The 21,196-nt window shown below is 42.6% G+C and overlaps 1 protein-coding gene across 2 annotated transcripts in view; it reads right to left on the reverse strand.

Moving 5' to 3' along the window:
* The window catches only part of DOCK1 (dedicator of cytokinesis 1), a 279,647-nt gene that overhangs the window by 157,632 nt on the left and 100,819 nt on the right, over positions 1–21,196 (reverse strand). For both annotated transcript variants that reach the window (XM_075612250.1, XM_075612249.1), the window contains exons 26-27: positions 13,271–13,398; positions 12,799–12,894 (exon numbers count right to left, since the gene is read on the reverse strand). In XM_075612250.1, coding sequence (XP_075468365.1) covers positions 12,799–12,894; positions 13,271–13,398 — 224 coding nt within the window. The remainder of the gene's footprint in view (positions 1–12,798; positions 12,895–13,270; positions 13,399–21,196) is intronic.

A 21,196-nucleotide genomic window follows, 5' to 3' on the forward strand; every position in this document is an offset into this window, starting at 1 on the left:
AATGGCTGCCGGAGATTTTGGGGTTACCTTCGGATCTGGCTACCATCAAAGTAGAAACAGCCCATAGACTGGGTCCAGCAAAATATCATGGAGAAAGACCAAGAGCAGTGATGGTTAAATTGTTGGACTTTGTTTTTTTTTCACTGGACTTCTGCGAACTTACAAGGACTCAGGAGGAATTGTATTCGGGGGATTCAAGATATTAATTTTCCAGGACTATTCAGTGGCAGTCTCTAACAAAAGGAGAGAGTTTGGAAAGCTTTGTAGCTCTTTGTTTCAACAAAACAAGAGATTTAATTTGGGGTTCTCAGCCACTGTGCTACTTTTCACGGCGCATGGAGTAAAAATCTTTACTATGGCCAGGGAAGCAGAAAAGTACACTCGTGAGCACCACAAAGATATTGAAGACAGGTGAGCGGAGCGTGATCAGAGGCGTGTGTAGGATCATCATTCACCAACCAGAGAAACAGGTCACATCGAGAATACGGTGTGGAGCCGATTGCAGGCAGCAGAAGATACCTGGTTTAAGTATCAAGACCTAATTATGGGTCTTTTTGTTATAAGGAGTATATATGGGGGGCTGATTTCTCCAAATGTTCCTATATAGTCTGAGACTATGTAGATTAACTGTGCAGATGTGTTCAAAATTTGTAGGGTTAATTTGCAAAAAAGGATTGCAAAGATACTGTAGCAAGTTGCTATAATATACATTATAAATAGTTTAATGTGTTAGAATTAGATTAGACCAGTGCACTGCATTGCTCAGTAAGTGGAAGGGTGGGGGTGGGGGGAGCTCAAGGGAAAGTAAAACTGGATAGAACTTGTACTTATAGAAAAAAAGGAAAGTCAATAGATGTTAAGATTTCTGTTATTTGTTGTTTTCTGGGGGTTAGTTTTGTGTTTTTATGTTATGTATTTTACATGTCACACATGGCTGTTTATCCACACAGTCTCTCCACTGTGCTACGAATTATGAATAGCTCCACTTGGTATATCCTTTGAGAGTGTAAGTTCCCTATGAAAATTATTTCATGGAATGTAAAGGAATCAATTCCCCTATCAAAAGAAATAAAATTCTGAACCACCTTAAGTGTCTTAAAGCCAAAGTTGCATTAATTCAGAAAACTCATCTAGATGCGACAGAAAGTAAAAAAACTTAGGCTGCGGCCAGGGTGAATGTGAGCCCGCTGGTGCTCATTGTGCTTGGGGGATTTGTGGCCAGCCAGTTGCGCGATTAGGGGGGCATGTCCATGACATCACAGATCAGGTGTGCCCTCATTGGGCAAATCGCTAACTTGACGCACCAGTGAACGACAGAAACAAATTTGTCTCTGCAAGCAGCTGAGTGCCGTGCGCTCACGCTGGAGCGCACGCCCGCTCAGCATCACCCAGCCACAGCCTTAGGAGAGACTGAGTAAATGTATATATTCCCCAGTAGTAGGAAAAAAAGGAGGAATAGCTACCTTCATGTATTTATTTATAAAATGTTTTACCATGAAGTAATACATTGAGAGTTACCTCTCGTTTTCAAGTAAGTCCTGGGCATAGAGTTAAAATGACAAATAATACATGGTTACAAATACAGTTACATAAGTAAACAGGGTATACATTATATACAAGACATTGCATGCACAGTTAAAGATAATATATATTCTAGGCGTACGTAACAGTTACAAACAGATTAAAATGTGAGACAGCTTTGGTTTTGAAAAAACTTAAACTGGTGGTGGATGTGAGAGTCACCGGTTGGTTGTTCCAGTTTTGGGGTGCAGGGTAAGAGAAGGAGGAGCGGCCGGATACTTTGTTGAGCCTTGGGACCTTTTGGAGTCAGATCTCAGATGATAAGTGCTGCATGTGGTAGGGGTGAGGAGCTTGTTCAGATAGATGGTTAGCTTGCCCAGAAAGTATTTGAAGGCAAGAAAGGAAAGGTGAAATTTGTGCATAGACTCAAGTGATGACCAATCTAGTTCTTTGAGCATTTCGCAGTGATGTGTGTTGTAGTTGCTTGGGAGAACAAAACGGCATATTGAATTGTAGAGGGTGTCAAGTTTGCCAAGGTGGGTTTGGGGTGCCGAGCCGTATACTATGTCTCCATAGTCGATAATTGGCATTAGCATCTGCTGTGCGATACGCTTTCTGACCAGCAGGCTTAGGGAAAATTTGTTCCTGTAAAGTACATCTAGTTTGGCATAGGTTTTGGATGTCAGGATATCAATGTGCATCCCGAATGTTAAGTGGGAGTCAAACCGTATGCCCAGGTATTTAAAACTAGTAACAGGAGTTATGGTGGTGTTAGCGTTGGTTCTGATCTGGAGCTCAAATGGCCAAATACCATTGTTACAGTCTTGTCAGTGTTTAAAAACCGTTTGTTTTGGGAAATCCAGTTTTCTAGTCTCAAAAAGTCAGATTGAAGTATGTGTTCAAGGTCGGAGAGGCTATGGCTGTGTGCATATAAGATTGTGTCATCTGCATACATGTGTATTGAAGCTCCCTTACAAGCTGTGGGAAGATCATTGATGAACACTGAGACGAGTAAGGGCCCCAGAACAGAGCCTTGCGGTACACCATAGGTGATATCCAAGTGGTTGGAGTTAGAGCCTGAGATGGACACATGTTGGGATCTACCTGATAGGTAGGACTGAAACCAGTTTAAAGCATGCTTCCCTATTCCAGAGCACTGGAGTTTGTTAAGCAGGCTAACATGATCAACTGTGTCAAAAGCCGTTGCTAAATCTAGGTATACTGCACCAGTGAGTTGTCCCCGTTCCATTCCACACTGGATTTCATTGCAAACTTTTAGCAGGGTAGTTACGGTTGAGTGTTTGGGGTGAAAGCCAGATTGAAATTGGCTAGGGAAATTTGTCTTGGTATAGTAATCGCTTAATTGGGAGTGAACACATTTTTCCATGACTTTGGATAGTAATCGGGAGAAGAGAAATTGGCCTGTAGTTTGAGACCGTGTTTTGTCCCCACTTTTGAAGATTGGGATAACTCTGGCAGTTTCCAGGTCATGGGGATATGGCCTGCAGCCAGAATAGAGTTGACTATGGAAGCAATTGGTTTGGTAATGGCTGGGGCACCAAGTCTTAGGAACTTAGATTGCAGTAAGTCAGATCCATATTGGCTGCTTAGTTTTAATTTGAGGAGCGCTTGTGTAATCTCCTCTTAAGATACTGAGCCAAATTGAAAATTGTGGGCAGTGTTAGGAGGGGGTGGGGCTATATGGGTACTCCCAGGATGAGATTCATGTTGATGGTTTGGGTTGCGTTTCGTTAATAAGTTAGTAGCACACCCCACAAAGTAGTCATTGAATGCATTTGCAATGTCAGTGGGGTTTGTCAGACTAATATCCTCCTTAGTGATATTACTTGGTTGTTGATGGTTAGAAGGCTGGAATATGTTGTTGATAACCTTCCAAAAGTTAGCTGGGTTTGATGTATTCTGGAGGAGATTGTCAGAGTAATATTGTGCTTTTGCATGCCTTGTTTGCCTTGTGCACATGCTCCACAGGCATCTCTAGTGATTGAGATCCTTGGTAGTGCCAGTTACTTTGTAGCTTTACCACAAGGCATCCCTGAACTGGTAGAGTGCTAAAAGGTCAGTTGTAACCCATGGAAGGTGGGCACACCGTACCCTTATTCTGTGTAGTGGAGCATGGGTATCACAGAGTTTTAAGAACTCGGATTGGAAATAGTCGAGCGCAGAATCGGGGTCAGGAATTAAATCGATTCTGTGCCAAGAGCAGTTAGTAAGGTCAGCCAGAAACTGTTGTGGGTTAAAGTTTCTAAATGTTCTAGTGAGGAGAACTTTAGGGCTTGATTGGGGTGGTTTAATTTTCCTTACACAGTACACTATTGCATGGTCACTGAAAATGTCAGGAAGGATGCCAGAGGATTGGATTCTGCTGGGATTTGAGGAGAGAATCCAGTCTAGAAAGGAATGGTTGTGAGATTTCAGATTTGTCCGTGTGGGTTGGGAAATGAGTTGCGATAGGTTAAGCGACTAGATTTGTATCTGGATTTTGTGGTTTTTAGGGTCGAGCCAATTGAAGTTGAAATCCCCAAAAACGAGCAGCTCACTCTTCTCATTCAGAGAGGAAATGGAGCCAAGAAACTGGGTGATATCAGTCAGGGACTGTAGAGGGGCTTTAGGGGGGCAGTAGATGCCAACAACCAAGATGGGCTTAGAAAAGGGGAGGCAGATTTTGCCCAACAAGGATTTCAAAAGAGAGTGGGCTTGGGGGGGCAATTTAACAGTGTAAATTGTAAGGTGTCTGCAATATAAAATAACACCCCTCCTCCTCCTCTCTTTGACCCATCTCTCCAAGAAATGGAGTATCCCTGAATGGCGATATTTGCATCAGGGGTTTTAGGGGTTAGCCATGTTTCTGTAAGAATGATGGCTTTGGGTTTATGCATAAGGCACCATGCTCTTAGTTCATCCAGTTTGGGCAGAAGGCTCTGGATATTTATGTGGGCGACAGATAGACCTTTTTGGAATTTAAAGGTGGCATTCTCAGGGGTATGGGACAGAGCTGAAAAGGGAGGACCTGAGTTAGGTTCAATATCACCTGCTAAAGAGAGTAATAGTACGAGTAGAAATTGGAGTAGTTGTTTTCAGGTTGTAAATTTGTGGTGTGCGCAATTAGAGTGAGTGGTGGTTGGTGTGCTGATTTTTAGAGTTCTCCACCAACATTTAGTAGATAGTGCAAGGCTTTTGAGTAGTCCAGGGTGTATGGTGATGTTGGCTGTGGGCCAGGAGGGAGGAGTTTGTAGTGGATAGAGTGAGTAACATTTCCATGAGGCCACGAGAAAGAACAAAGTTGAGATACATACCAGGTTCATTATGCCATAGGTATGTAATGCTGCATGGAGCTGGTGTGTGTGTGTGTGTGTGTGTGTGTGTGTGTGTGTGTGTGTGTGTGTGTGTGTGTGTGTGTGTGTGTGTGTGTGTGTGTGTGTGTGTGTGTGTGTAATGCTAGGGTCCATTCAGGGTTTGCTGTGGCCTGAGTGGGTGAGGGTTAAAGGGGGGGAGGTAATTGTGTGCAGTCAGTGTTGGGAAAGCTTGCAGTGAAGCAAGTTGTAAAGGGGTGGTGGGTTAAATTGTGCAGACTAACAAGCATGGGATCATAGTGTAGTCCGAGTAGCTCACCGTTTGTTGCCATGTGTAGAAGAGTTTGCAGTAGATCCAGTCCCCCGTCACCTCTAATCAAACTATAGTCTAACTATATATTCTCACTTGAAAGGCTCACTTCAAATGCCAATGCAGGTCCTGCAAATGCAGGGGGGTATTAGTTTTAAACATCTAAAAGCAGTCACATGACCCTCCCCCCCTCTTCAATAAATCAACGTGTTCCAGTCGGTCAATTAGCAGCACACAGTTAAGAAAAAAAAAAACCCACACCTTTTGATATTCAAACATACCAAAAGATCAATAATAAAGGTGGGGTAATTCTTTTAAAACAGGACTTGCAGTTTAGAAACATACCTGTGAAGAGAATGCAATTAGATCCATGTCTTATAAGCTGAGACTTAATAAACACATTTTTACCAGACAAAGTTATCTACACTGTAGGGGAGGGTGGTGCAATGCCTTGTCAGAATATATAATGAGGAACTAAAAATATATAATATCTATGGCCCAAATGAATAAGATCAACATTTTGTCCAAACTCTGACTGCTACTATACTCGCTGGAAAAGACAGTAATTTGATAGTAGTAGGGGGTTTTAATTGGATAATGGATCTATTTATGGATAGATCAGTCCAGATTCAATTTAAATCAAGGTTAAAACTGGTGCAAGAAAGCGCACAGGGGTTTAAGGATATTTTGGGGATGGAAGACTGCTGGTGAATGTTTAACCCTTTGGAAAGAGAATACTTTTTTCTCACACAAACGTAATTCATTCTCCAGAATAGATTATATTTTTGCCAATAATCAGGTAATGGGGGAGGTCACAGATACTAAAATAGAAGATATAATCATCTCGGATCATGCCCCAGTGTGGGTGGGGGTTAATATGGGACAAAGAGCGCATGGAGATAGAATATGGACATTTTCATGTTATTTGTACAACAATGAAGAATTTACAGCATTTTTCTAAATAATTGGTTTTATTTTAAGGAAACTAATGCGGATCATTGCAATGCAGGAAAGTTATTCTGGGAGACTGGGAAGGCAGTTTTAAAATGGAAAATGATTGCATATATAAATAAGAGAAGGAAGGCGAGCAAAGAGTTAAATAATAAATACTGTGCTTTTAAGCTAAATCCTACTACAGATAACAGACAGTTATACCAGAGCCAAAGATATATGTGAGGTTTGGCTGCATAGAAAAGAACAAAAGAAAATGCTGTTTAGAGATCTAAACTTTTACAAGTTTGGAAATAAAGCAGGAAAACTGTTGGGCAATATGTCTACAAAACCTATGAAATCAAACCATATTCTGAGAATAAGGGAAAAATCAGGAGATATAACCACTAATCCTAGAGAGATAAATAAGGTTTTACAAAATTTCTACTAAAATGTATATAGTAAAATCAATATAGACTTAGAAGCACAGTGTGGTTTTCTGGGAAACATTATGCTCCCTAAGTTAGACAGAGAAGAGCAGTTGAATTATATTAAAACTCTTAGAAATGAGAAAGCGCCAGACAGATTCACAGGAGAGTTTTATAAAATGCTTATTGGTGAACTTGGGGGCTCCCTAAGAGAAGTGTTCAAAGACATTCTAGAGAGAGAAAGAGAGAAAGAGAGAAAGAGAGAAAGAGAGAAAGAGAGAAAGAGAGAAAGAGAGAAAGAGAGAAAGAGAGAAAGAGAGAAAGAGAGAAAGAGAGAGACGGGTAAAACTGCCTTTGTAAGAATAATTCATAAAGAAGGAAGAGACCCCTTGAACCCAGAACCCTATAGACCAATCTCTCTTTTGAACCAGGACGCAAAGATACTATCAAAAATATTGGCCAATAGACTTTCTGCAGTCCTACCTAAATTAATACATGCAGATCAGACGGGCTTGGTAAAGGGCAGAGCCTCTGTTAAAAATATCAGAAAGGTTAGAACAGCTATATACTGGACAAAAACTAATACGCAAAGCAATAAACATAATATAATAATATCAGTATATGCCGAAAAAGCTTTTGATAATGTAGGGTGGGAATACCTGATGAATGTTCTGGGAAAAATGGGAAATGGGGAAAAAAAAAAAACATCTTCCTTGGTGCGAGCAGAGCAATGTATAAAGACCCCAAAACAAAAATAATGGCAGCAGGCTTACTATCACAGGCGATAGGGCTCTTTGGAGGAACAAGGCAGGGCTGCCCTTTATCCCCCCTGCTTTTTAATATTGTGATTGAACCGCTTGCCGAATATTTTTGAAATATGAAGGAGTTTAAAGGGATCAAGATAGGAAAAAAGGAAACTAAGATAGCCTTATTCGCTGATGATTTATTGTTGTTTGTGTAAAATCTAGAGGAGACTATAGAAAGAATACATCAGGTATTCGAAGAGTTCGGAAAATGTTTCGGGTTTTAAGGTGAACGCAGCTAAAACTGAAATACTAATTCTATCAAATAAAAAAAAATATGAAATGGGAAGGAAAATGCCCATTCAAGGTAACTAGGAAGCCACATAAATATTTAGGCATCTATATTGATCCGGAGAGTAAATATCTTTACAAAAATAATTTGGGAGCTATTATCCCTAAACTAATCACAGAGTTAGAGGGGTGGCAAAATTTCCCATCTGTCCAGTAGATGTCAGGTGGTTAAAATGATCAGTTTCGTCAAATTAATCTACCCTCTACAGATGTTACCAATAGTATTTAACACTGATGTTAAACTTCTAAATAAAGCAATTTCTAGGTTTATCTGGAGGAAAGGGAGAAATAGAATCGCTATTAATGAATTATGTCTGAAGAACGAGTGTGTGTGTGTGAGGGGAGGGGGGGGGCTTAATTTGCCCAATATTAGAAAATATAATATGACCTGTGTAGCAAGACATGTAGGAGATTTGATAACTGGAAACAGCTATCAAAAATCAGCTGTCAATCAACTGGAAACTCATGCCTACTTAGAGGAGCAGTTAGTATCCCCAGAGAGTCTCCCGGGGCTTTTACATGTAAAATTGAGAAAAATACCAATGGAAGCCAAAGGAAACCTGTAAATTAAGGATACCTGGGCTACTTGAAGAATATTCAGAAAACAATTTGGGCTATCATATACTTGCTCAAAATGTTTAGCTATATAAGGGAATTTAAGGTTTCACCCGGGAAAGATGCAGGCTTCTTTTCAGATATGGAGAGACAAGGGGATTAAAACTCTGGGCCAGTTGCTAGATGTGAATGATGGTAGGTTTTTGACATTCCAAGAACTGAAAGAACATCTGGGACTGACTCAAACAAATCACTTCCCTTATATACAAGTAATGCATTACTGCAAGAGTATGCAAAGTTATAAATCAGATCTATTAGGAATAGATGTTTTTGATGATGCTAATGGTACCAAATATTCTATCTCAGATTTATATGATTGGATTAGGAACAAGGAGTATGGGAAGGATCCAAGAAAAATGTTTACTATATGGGAAAAAGATTTCCCAGGAATTGAAGGAGTTAGATTGTAGGGATATGATCATAGCTCAACCTTAATATTCTCATAGTATATTAACATGTAGGCGGTGCATAGGGAATAATATACATGAATACCAAATGAACAATAAATAGTCACAAAAGAGACCCACTTAGTTGAACGCTGCCTATAAAAATGGAAGATATTAGAGGAAACCCATTGGTCCCAGCATTTACCTAATGCAACAAGGGTTCTTGGTCATTTGGTATTCATTGAAGGAGTTAACCTGTTACTCGAAGGGTTAACTTGGATTAGGAAAATTATTATTTCTGAGGCGTGGAGAGAGATGCAATATAAAATACTGCGTAGGGCTTATTATGCTTTTGATATCAATTATAACGGGATAGAGAAATCTAAAAATAAGTGCCCCAAGTGCTCCCAGGAAAGAGCAGATTTAAAACACTGTTTGTGGGATTGTCTGGTTATTTCTGAATTTTTACGATAACGTTCTGCAGTATAAACAAGAAGTTATTGGGGTAACTACAATAAAAGAGCCCTTAACCATGCGGTTTGGAACTATACACTAAAAAAACAAAACAAAAAGAGAGAATACTAGCCACCCAACCTTAGTAACATACAGTAATATTTAGTAGATAGTAAAATATATAGGAGGAACATACGGTAAGTTTTGAACATGTACATAGGATGTGAACCACAAGGTGTCACGAAAGGTTCCCTAATACTTGCACTTATCCAAAATATGTCACAGTAAATAGTGCCAGACCAATTGGTCTCCAAATTAGTGTTGGACCGGGTCCTCAATTATAAAAAAAAATGGGTAACGGGTACCTGGCCAAAATTAAAGGTTCTACCCGGTCAGGTACCCGGCTAACCGGTTTGGCACTTACCTGCAGGGTGGAGGCGACATCTAGGATCGGCAGCAACAGTCCTGTGACGGTGGCAGCATCAGAGGTGTCTTCAGCCGGCGGGGGAGCTGCAAGAAAAACTTCCACAGCACCGGAGCAGGTAAGCAGGGTCTGTGTGAGCCGCCGGGGAACCACGTGACCGGAGCAGGAGACGGAGCTTTCCTATTGGACAGACGGCTATCCAATAGGAACACTCCGTCTCCTGCTCCGGTCACGTGGTTCCCCGGCGGCTCACACAGACACGGCTTACCTGTTCTGGTGCTGTGGAAGGGATTCCTGCAGCTCCCCCGCCGGCTGAAGACACCTCTGATGCTGCCACCGTCACATGACCGCTGCTGCAGGTCCTAGATGTCTTCGGAAAGGTAAGTAATTAGATTATTTCCAGCTGCCCTGACATTACCCGACGCCGAGCCCACTTCTCAGTTGCCGGGTCCGGGTAGCTGGAAATGTGCCGGGTAACGCCGGGTACTCGGTACACCACTACTCCAAATACTGGTGTAATTCACCTGGGTTGAATATCAGAATATTATAACTGACATAGGTACTGTATCAATAACCAGTGTTCGACAAACCTATACATTTGCTCGCCCCGGGCGAGTGGATTTAACCCCTGGGCGAGTAAATATTGGCCCAAGCAGCACACGTTTGGTACTAGGTGGCGAGAAGATTTTTTTGTGTGGCGAGTAGATTTTTTGGTGATTTGTCAACCACTGTCAATAACCATAAAGATAGGAGATTCTAGTCATAACATGAACACCTCTAAGGAACAAAGTAATAAAACTTTATAACATATATAACTCGCTTTATATGAATATTATTTACAGTGATATGTATAAAATACCCAGTGGTGAGGTCAGGGTACAGATGTACAGCTACTGTATAGTAACAGGGCAGTTCAAAATGTGGAATTCATTCATGGAGACTGTGATGGCAGATACAATATACAGGCATACCCCGGTTTAAGGACACTCACTTTAAGTACACTCGCGAGTAAGTACATATCGCTCAACAGGAAAACGGCAGCTCACGCATGCGCCGGTCAGCACAGTGAACAACAATACCGGCTCCCTACCTGTACCGAAGCTGTGCGCAAGCGGGGAGACTATAGAGCCTGTTACAAATGCGTTATTTACATCAGTTATGCCTGTATATGACGATTGCAGTACAGTACATGCATCGATAAGTGGGGAAAAAGGTAGTGCTTCACTTTAAGTACATTTTCACTTTACATACATGCTCCGGTCCCATTGCGTATGTTAATGCGGGGTATGCCTGTATAATCTTCAAAAAAAGGTTGGACATCTTTATAGAAAGGAACGGTATACAGTGACATGCCAAATAAGTAAACATGGGAAATATGTTGATCCAGGGAGAAATCTGACTGCCATTATTGGAGTAATTAAGGAATACAATTTTTCCCCTTTTTGACACATCAATGGATAATGTTTCACTGGGGTTTTTTTTTGTTTGCCTAACTCTGGATCAATATAATGTAAATACAAATATAGCATTAGTATCTGTCATCTAAATTTATCATAGATTGAACTCGATGGACATAACTCTTTTTCCAACCTCGTCTACTATGTAACACTGTTTTTATCTTTAAAATCTAATGCTCCATTTAAGTGATACAAGCATTTTAAATATTAAGTGTCTGGGAGGGTAAAACAAAGCTCGCCCTAGCGCACAGTGCAGTCTGAAGGTTACCATGGTTATCTCAAAAATGTTTTTCTTAATATCTAGCTTCTATTTTAAACTAGCAAGACATGCTCAGGGTGCAAGATACCAACACGAAACAGGTTATATTTCTATAGGCTTCTGGGAGATTGCTGCTTTAAAAGGGTAGAGCAAGATTTGAAGGTATTCAGATGTCTAGCTATAACACTCATTTTATTTGGTGTACTCCTTTTAAATCCCATCTTTGCGGGTATATTTTGTGCTACTGTTGACTTTTTGTAGGATTAGTTCTAATCTAATTGCTTACATTTTTGCTTTTGCAACCATGTAGAATCGTAACTGGATAATTGTTCACCCATGTGTACATTTAAGGAATTGGCTATTCAAAACACCTTTTTTTCCTTCTTTAATAAAGCTTGCATTAAAAAAAAAATTTAAAAATCACAAATGATAGGCATACTATAAAATAACTAATAAAAGAACTATACAGTTAAATGTGAAATATTTAACTGAACAAACCAACATGTTAATATTGTAATGTATCTTATAAAAAAGTATAGAAAAATGATATATATTGACTAAATAGTACAAAATTAATGTTTGTGCAACACACCACACAAAGTTTTCACAGCTTTACCTCCTGCTTCTGAATTCCATGCACACTGCTGTGTATATTATAGGTTATGTAAAAATCTATCTATCTAATCATAGATAGATTGCACTTTTAAAGTGCATATCATTTGTACTCTCCGTATTCCATTTTAAGCATAGCAGCTTTCTATGCAAAGGGCATCCCTTCAACTATTGACAAGGTAATGCATACATATAAATCTGATACTTACCCATGAAGTGAAAAGTTATGCATATTTGGAATAGGTTGCATTCCAATCTGTGTAGCGGTTGACACCACAAAAGCAAATAATTATGGGTTGATTACAGAAGAATCTTTTCACAAAACTGAATTTTAAATTAGTGCCCTTTTAGAAGGCTTGCATTAGTTAATTAAAATAATGAACATGTATTAAAATTCAGTATTCAATTCTTGTGTATTTATTCTAAACAGGTTTTCTAGTACTATTATTTAACTGTACGTTATCATAATTATTGTTTTCAAGTCAATGCCATTTAAATATTTAAGACAATGAGAATGTCAGCTGTGTGTTTTAGGACACACCATATGCAAATATTTTTTAACTCACTGTAATTTTTTTCTGTACGAGATGAACGGCAAAGTGCTATAAGCGGCACAACTTTCTTTTTAGCCATAATGGTAATAGAAGTCAACAATGAGAAACGCATTAACTACATTAGCTGCTTACCACCTACTTTTAACGTATTCTTTGCTCTGCACTTTTCTTCTGTTAATGAGGCTCGTGAGTCTTACTCGATTGGGGAAAAATAGGAGTCACTGGTAAATAAAATCGATCCTAATGTACAATGATGTTCTCCAAGTCACACTGAATACAAAAAGTGTGCTTATCCCTAAATAAGTGGATTTGGCCTACACTCACCTGACTGCTAATAAACAAGCTAGATATTGCTCAATGGTATCTTGTTGATGTTTTGGCACCAAATATTCAAAAAGGGAAAAACAATTAATTTGAAGGTTCTTTTGCACATGAGACACTTACAATGAGTTCGGAATCGCGCCCCATGGAAATAACCGTTCTGTTCACCGTCCTCAGTAGCTTTTCCATGATAATCTGGACATGTCGCTGTGTTGGTCCCTAAACACAGAAAGAATAATCTAATGTAAATCAGCATCATGATCAAGATAAATCAATGATCAGCTTCATTACCATAGACCTCTACAATAAAAATGTTCGTGCTGGAGTGTACTGAAAATCTATTTTCAATGCTAGAGCACCTTAAATTCCACTATGGTAGAAAAAACTATCCCTAACAGAGGCCTACACTGATTTGTCAAGTTTATGTAGTTATGCCTGCCCTACTGCATTATAAAATGTGGTTAATATCTGTATTAAAGGCCTGATGTCAGTTTAAGTCATTTGTGAACTCTAATAATGATCAATAGAAATGCAGTGGGTTTTTTTTTTTACAAACGTGTTTTGCAAGAGTGCATGCAAGAAATGCATTACTAACCACATCTTTCCTGTAAAGCAGCTCCAGGATGGTGCTTAGCAGTTGGCAACAAGCCTCTGGCTCTTCCTGTCCTTCCAAATGATACTTCAGCTGATCTGTCATCATCGGAAGTAGGATCTCTCTGCATTCTGAATACAAAAGCACGGTGTTAAATAGTCTCGTAAAATAGAACAATTACAGAATACAAACAAAACAGTGATTAAAAAAAGAGCAGATAGGTAACCATCTATTATCATAGGACTTTGTATTCTATGAACATTACATGCAACCTGTACAGCAAGGATACATTTATAAAATTGTGCATCAAAGTAATAATAAAAATGTAAAAAAAAAATCCTTTGTACACAGTAATAAGTACAAAGTGAAATGTCAGTTTTTGGCCCTCGGTTACTTGCTGTTTATTACAGTATGGTACTGGAACTGGAAGCCTTAAATGCACTTTGCTGCATTACTCATTGTTGTAGAACTGCACGAGCCTATCTTTTAGCTCAGTGGTCCTCAACTCCAGTTCCCAAGGGCCACCAACAGGTCAGGTTCTCAGGATATCCCAACTTCAGCACAGGTGGCCCAAGCAGAGGCGCAGTCGTGCTTGAGCCACCTGTGCTGAAGCAGGGACTGATTGAGCCACCTGTGCTGAAACTGGGATATCTTGAAACCCTGACCTGTTGGTGGCCCTTGGAGACTGGAGTTGCTCACCCATGTTGTAGAGGGTATTATTGCTACACAATATTAAATCATTTAGAGTAAAGAAAATACTGTATGTTCAGTTTGTTTACACCATTCCTATCCTCAACCTCAACTTCAATCTCAGGAGTTATATCATCTGCATCTCATTTGAATAGGATTAGATACCACCTCTGACCTTAAATAAAACCCATGAATAACAATACAAAAACATATTAGGAAATACAGAAAAATGTGACAGTTCTAGAAAAAAATACATGATTGAAATAAACAAGGGTGATGGAAAATAATTATGTTAATTTATTTCTTGAATTCAGATCAGTGTGGGAAGATTGTTTTATAACTGCATGACATTCCATTCTAGCATTTGAAAAAGAATACTGTATTCTCTTTGAAAATGTCCAATTTAGCAAAGCCCTATAAATCTAATGCGACATTTAATTCTGTATACAAAACGATGTGGAAAGTATTACTCTTATCAGATTATAATAATCTCTAGTTACCAGAACCTAACCTAAAATTAGAGAATCACTATTATCCCGCCCCCAACCCCGCTTTAAAATAAAATAAATAAAATATATTTAATAAATTCCTAGTCAGAACAACATTCGTTTTTGACATAAATGTATTTATTGTATTACATTATACTACAATTAGTCCTTGTTACGTGTGTGTGTGTGCGTAAATGTCGGATCTAGAAATAAAAGCCCGGTGTGAATGACTAGTTTCCTGAACCCCTTAACCAGTGTCTGGATGCCCGCCCTTCACAATATCTAAAGCAGCAATCCCGCCTGGGATCTTACCTGATCCGCAGTCCCTCAATGTCCAGGTACCCGCATTCCCGCAATGTAATACATTGGAGGGGAGGTGTTCCCTACCTGTCTTCTGGGTTAGGGGGGGGTTCCGATGTCTTAGGTGTGAAGCTCGTGAGTTAGATCTGGAAGAAAGCAGTATAGGTTATTTCGGTGAAGTATAGGGCAAGTAAGATATATAGGGTAAATAAGAGATCCAGAGTGTGGGGGGGAGAGAGAGAGTGTGGGGGGGGGGGGAGAGAGAGTGTGTGGGGGAGAGAGAGAGAGTTTGTGGGGGAGATAGAGAGAGAGAGAGTTTGTGGGGGAGAGAGAGAGAGTGTGTGGGGGAGAGAGAGAGAGAGAGAGAGAGAGAGAGAGTGGGGGGGAGAGAGAGAGTGTGGGGGGGAGAGAGAGTGTGGGGGGGAAAGAGAGAGAGTGAGTGGGGGGGAAGAGAGAGAGTGAGTGGGGGGGAAGAGAGAGAGTGAGTGGGCGGAAGAGAGAGTGTGGGGGGGAGAGAGAGAGAGAGAGAGAGAGAGAGAGAGAGTGGGGGAGAGAGAGAGAGTGGGGGAGAGAGAGAGAGTGGGGGAGAGAGAGAGAGTGGGGGGGAGAGAGAGTGGGGGAGAGAGAGAGTGGGGGAGAGAGAGGGAGAGAGTGGGGGAGAGAGAGGGAGAGAGTGGGAGAGAGAGAGAGAGAGAGAGAGTGGGAGAGAGTGGGGGAGAGAGAGAGAGAGAGAGAGAGTGTAGGGGAGAGAGAGAGTGTGGGGGGGAGACACAGAGGGGAGAAACGGTGGGTGATACACAGAGTGGGGGGGGGGTGACTGACGGGGGGGGGGTGACTGACGGGGGGGGGGGTGACTGACGGGGGTGACTGACTGGGGGGGGTGACTGACTGGGGGGGTGACTGACTGGGGGGGTGACTGACTGGGGGGGTGGGGTGACAGACTGGGGGGGTGGGGTGACTGACTGGGGGGGTGGAGTGACTGACTGGGGGGGTGGGGTGACTGACTGGGGGGGGTGACTGATTGGGGGGGAGAGGTTACTGATTGGGGGGGGGTTACTGATAGGGGGGGAGGTTACTGATTGGGGGGTACCTCTGGTGTCACACACATACACATAGTCCCATACACACTGTGACAGAAACCAGGGGTTGGTAATAAACTCCATATACAGGGCTCCCAGGATACTGAACAGTTTCTGTCCTGTCTAAGCTGAACAGGGCAGCCTCGTGGTACAGGCACTCCATTCCACAGTTTGTCTGCTGCCTGTTTTCTGTCACCTGTCATGCTGATTAGAGTTCAGGTATATAAGACCTGTTTCCTGTTTCCTCTGAGCCCCGCCCAAGAGCCTGGAAGGCTGCTGAACTGCAGAGGGGTGAGAAAGCCTCTTTCCCAAATCGCTTCATTCATTCTGTTAGTTTGTCTAAAGACTGCAAAGGTACTTATTTTGTTGGTGGAAGTGGACAAGCCACTTCCAACTCTGAGTCAGGGACATCTAAGTTTAAGTTATCGCTCAGACGAGCAGCTTTTTGTTTGGCTTTGTTTTCTGTTTAAACTGTGGCAGTCTCAGTGCCTGGGACTGAATAAACCAGGCATAGCCTGTTTAAAGGAACAGTACGTGACGTCTCATCATTTAACCTACCCTAAAAGACCGTGTTCTAACAGTCCCGGACAGACGGCGGAGCCCCGGAGTAAGCCGTTTGTCACATATGGTGGAGAATGCGGGCAGAACACTGAAAGGTCTGGGGGTTAAAGAACTTTAAAAAAAAAAAAAAAAAAAAAAAAAAAAGAAGGTTTTTTTTTCTCTCTCTCCAAACAAGATGGAAGACGTGGTGAGTGCGCTGGTACGCAATGTCGCTGTCCAGAAAGACGCGAATGAAGCCCAGCAACAGGCGAGTGAAACCCAGCGACAGCTGTTAATAGCCCAGCAAGAGACTAATGCAAACCAGCAAGAGACAAACCGCCTGCTGAGAGAGGAGCAAAAGCGGTTCGCTCAGGGCTTACAGCAGGAACTCGAGATCCTGAGGGGGACTATCAGTAACCTTCCACTGGCAGAGGCAGCCCCAGTTCCGAAAATGACCAGGGCAAGCCACTACCTTCAGAAGATGGGACCCTCGGATGATGTGGAAGCCTATCTTCTCACGTTTGAACGCACGGCACAGAGAGAGGGATGGCCAGAAGCTGAGTGGGCTGGTCTAATCGCACCCTTCCTAAGCGGCGAACCCCAGAAGGCTTACTTTGATCTGGAGCCAGCCGAAGCTAACGTCTATGCAAAATTGAAGTTCGAGATCCTCGCCCGCCTCGGCGTAACCACGGCTGTTCGTGCCCAAAGGTTTCACGCATGGTCCTTCACGATGGATAAAGCCACCCGAAGCCAGATGTATGACCTCATCCACCTCGCCCGGAAGTGGCTACAACCCGAGATCAACTCAGCAAGCCACATCGTGGAACGGTTGGTCATGGACCAGTTCTTGAGGAAACTTCCCTCTGCCTTACGCCGTTGGGTCAGTCGGAGTGACCCCCACAATGCGGATGAGCTTGTGGCCCTTGTAGAAAGGTACAGTGCAGCAGAAGAGCACCCGCAACCCACAGTCGTGGAGCAACCCCACTATCCGAGGTTCCAGGACTCTTCCAGAGACGGTAAAAGGGTACCGGGGTTAAGGGGCGCTGAAGAGCGGCGACCACCTTCACGCCGCTCCAGCAACAGTGGTTCGCACACTAAGGGCAATAGCCAACATGGGGAGCCGGGAAAAGGCTCTAAGTGGGACACAGACTATGTACCTAAATGTGTAAATTGTCATGAGAGGGGCCACACAGCAAAAATCTGCCCACTAAATGATGAGCCCATGCAATGCAACAGCGTGGAACCTTATTCGCTGTTGTCCCAATGTATGGGCCCTAGCCCAGAGGACCCCTTGAATAACCATCTGTGGGCATTTGTAAAGGTTAATGGTAAGAGGGTTCGGGCACTTCTTGACTCTGGGAGTATGGTCACACTAGTGTCCGAATACCTATTGCCCATTAAGAAGAAACAGGTAAACAGTTCACAAAGAGTGGCAATTTGTTGTATACATGGGGATAATCATGAATATTCCACTGTTGATGTTTTTTTTGAAACAGAATTTGGTTCTTTAGATTTCAAGGTGGGTGTTGTACCCAAACTGGCACATGATGTGTTAATAGGGACCGACTTTCCCCATTTTCTAAAAATGTGGTCCCCAGCTCAGAATAGCGCCCAGAGTTCAATAGCAGACCATAACGAAGTGTTAGAAGAAACAAATCCTTTCCCTTTTTCAGAAATGGAGGTTGACGAGGGCCCAAATAAGAAGGGGGAAAAGGAGGAGTGCTGTGAAATTCCCTTCCCCATCACTACTTTGGTAGGGAATACCCCAAATCAAGATGTTGATCAGGCACTTACCACCCCAGTACAGGATAAGACCCTCGCTGACCTAGAGGTCAGTCCTGGGAGTTTTAAGAAGGCCCAGTGGGAGGACCCCACATTAGCGGTAGCAAGGGGAAATATACGGGACCAGAATAGTACTCATGGCCAACCAGATAGGTCACTTGCTTACCCCTACTTCGAGGTAGAGAACGACCTAGTATATCGGGTTGATAAAAGAAAATCAGTTACAACTAAACAATTGTTGGTACCACGGACATTCCGTAACGTAGTATTACATCTCGCACATAGTCATCCATTGGGGGGACACCTAGGGGTGGAAAAGACAAAAGAAAAGGTTCTCCGAAGCTTTTATTGGCCTGGGGTTCTGGCAGAAATTACAAACTATTGTTCCTCATGCCCAGAATGTCAGATCACCGCCCCGTTCAAAGCATACCGCAGCCCATTGGTACCCCTTCCCATAATAGAGGTACCATTTGACCGGATTGCTATGGATCTAGTAGGACCCCTAATAAAGTCTGCTAGGGGACATCAGCATATATTGGTAATATTAGATTATGCTACCCGATATCCGGAGGCAGTTCCCCTACGTAGCACCTCTGCTAAAAACATAGCAAAAGAGTTAGTACTTCTGTTTTCCCGGGTCGGAATTCCTAAAGAGATCTTATCTGACCAGGGAACACCATTTATGTCCCAAGTAACAAAAGAGCTATGTAAACTCCTAAAAATCAAGCATCTCAGAACCTCAGTCTATCATCCACAAACAGATGGTTTAGTGGAAAGGTTCAATAAAACCTTAAAGAGCATGTTACGCCGGGCGGTCGATAAGGATGGGAAAAACTGGGACTGTTTGTTACCATACCTGTTATTTGCCATTAGGGAAGTTCCCCAGTCATCCACAGGCTTCTCCCCGTTTGAACTATTGTATGGCCGACATCCAAGGGGCTTACTGGATATAGCCAAAGAAACTTGGGAACACGAGGTTACCCCTTACAGAAGTGTAATAGAGCATGTTGCCCAAATGCAGGACCGCATTGCTGCAGTCCTACCCATAGTGAGGGAACACATGGAGAAAGCTCAAGAAGCACAAAGGAATACGTATAATAAGGGGGCTAGGGTCAGAATTTTTTTTCCAGGTGATAGGGTACTAGTTCTGGTTCCCACCGTGGAGAGTAAATTCCTTGCTAAATGGCATGGGCCATATGAGGTCTTGGAAAGAGTGGGAGAAGTAAATTATAGGGTAAGGCAGCCAGGTAGGAGGAAACCTGAGCAAATTTACCATATAAACCTACTCAAGCCCTGGAAAGATAGAGAGGTCTTGTTAACCCTAGTACCCCCAGGTCCGTCAGAGAATCAAGAAACTGACCCAGAGGTTAGCATAGCTGAAACACTGTCCGTGCATCAGAAACGAGAGGTCCAGAGTTTAGTGAGAAGGAACAAAGAAATCTTCTCTACACAGCCAGGTAAAACTAACGTAATTAAACATGACATAGTCTCTGAACCGGGGGTCCGAGTTAACCTTAAACCGTACCGAATCCCAGAGGCCAAGAGAGAGGCTATAAGTTTAGAGGTTAAAAAAATGCTAAAACTAGGCGTAATTGAGGAATCCCAAAGTGGGTGGAACAGCCCTATAGTTTTAGTCCCAAAGCCAGACGGTACAACAAGGTTTTGTAATGACTACCGGAAACTAAACGCGGTGTCAAAATTTGATACTTATCCTATGCCCAGGGTGGATGAACTTGTAGAGAGACTGGGCAAAGCCCGATATCTCACAACCCTAGACCTAACAAAAGGGTACTGGCAGGTTCCCCTCACAGAAAGGGCAAAAGAAAAAACAGCCTTCTCAACCCCAGACGGCCTCTTTCAATATAAGGTGCTGCCTTTTGGCTTACATGGAGCTCCCGCCACATTCCAAAGAATGATGGATAAAATTTTAAAACCACATGTTCGGTACGCTGCCGCCTACCTGGATGATGTGGTAATCCATAGTGAAGATTGGCAGTCCCACCTTCCAAAGGTCCAAGCTGTGCTCGACGCAGTTCGGTCTGCTGGACTAACTGCTAACCCCGCTAAATGCACTATTGGTCTGGAGGAGGCCAAGTATCTGGGGTATTCTATTGGTAGAGGGTTACTCAAACCACAAACACTCAAAGTAGAGGCGATACAAAATTGGCCAAGGCCAGTCACAAAAAAACAAGTAAGGACCTTTTTGGGGTTAATTGGCTACTATAGGAGGTTTATTCCCAATTTTGCAACTAAGGCAACCCCACTAACCGACCTCACAAAAGCAAGAGGACCGCTAATGGTAAAGTGGTCCCCCGAAGCCGAACAGGCCTTTAGAAGCCTGAAAGAAGCTCTCTGTGCCCAACCAGTGTTGGTCACACCTGACTTCTCCAAAGAGTTCGTAGTCCAAACCGACGCATCTGAGGTAGGGCTGGGGGCGGTACTCTCCCAGGAGTCTCAAGGGGAGGAGCACCCCATCCTTTATTTAAGTAGGAAACTAAATCCCCAGGAGAAAAATTACTCCATAGTCGAGAAAGAGTGTCTCGCAATAAAGTGGGCTGTAGAGACACTCAAGTATTATCTGTTGGGGAGAAAGTTCCGATTGGTCACAGATCATGCACCCCTTACCTGGATGTGTCAAAATAGGGAGAAGAACGCTAGGGTGACCAGGTGGTTCCTAAGCCTACAGCCCTTTAAATTTTCTGTGGAACACAGGTCGGGGCACAAACATGGCAATGCCGACGGGTTGTCAAGGATGCACTCCCTAATATCCATGGTCGCTCACCCCTCGAGGTCTGAGCTGGGGGGGAGGATATGTGACAGAAACCAGGGGTTGGTAATAAACTCCATATACAGGGCTCCCAGGATACTGAACAGTTTCTGTCCTGTCTAAGCTGAACAGGGCAGCCTCGTGGTACAGGCACTCCATTCCACAGTTTGTCTGCTGCCTGTTTTCTGTCACCTGTCATGCTGATTAGAGTTCAGGTATATAAGACCTGTTTCCTGTTTCCTCTGAGCCCCGCCCAAGAGCCTGGAAGGCTGCTGAACTGCAG

The sequence above is a fragment of the Ascaphus truei genome, chromosome 8 (genome assembly GCF_040206685.1).
Source record: "Ascaphus truei isolate aAscTru1 chromosome 8, aAscTru1.hap1, whole genome shotgun sequence".
Taxonomy (NCBI): domain Eukaryota; kingdom Metazoa; phylum Chordata; class Amphibia; order Anura; family Ascaphidae; genus Ascaphus; species Ascaphus truei.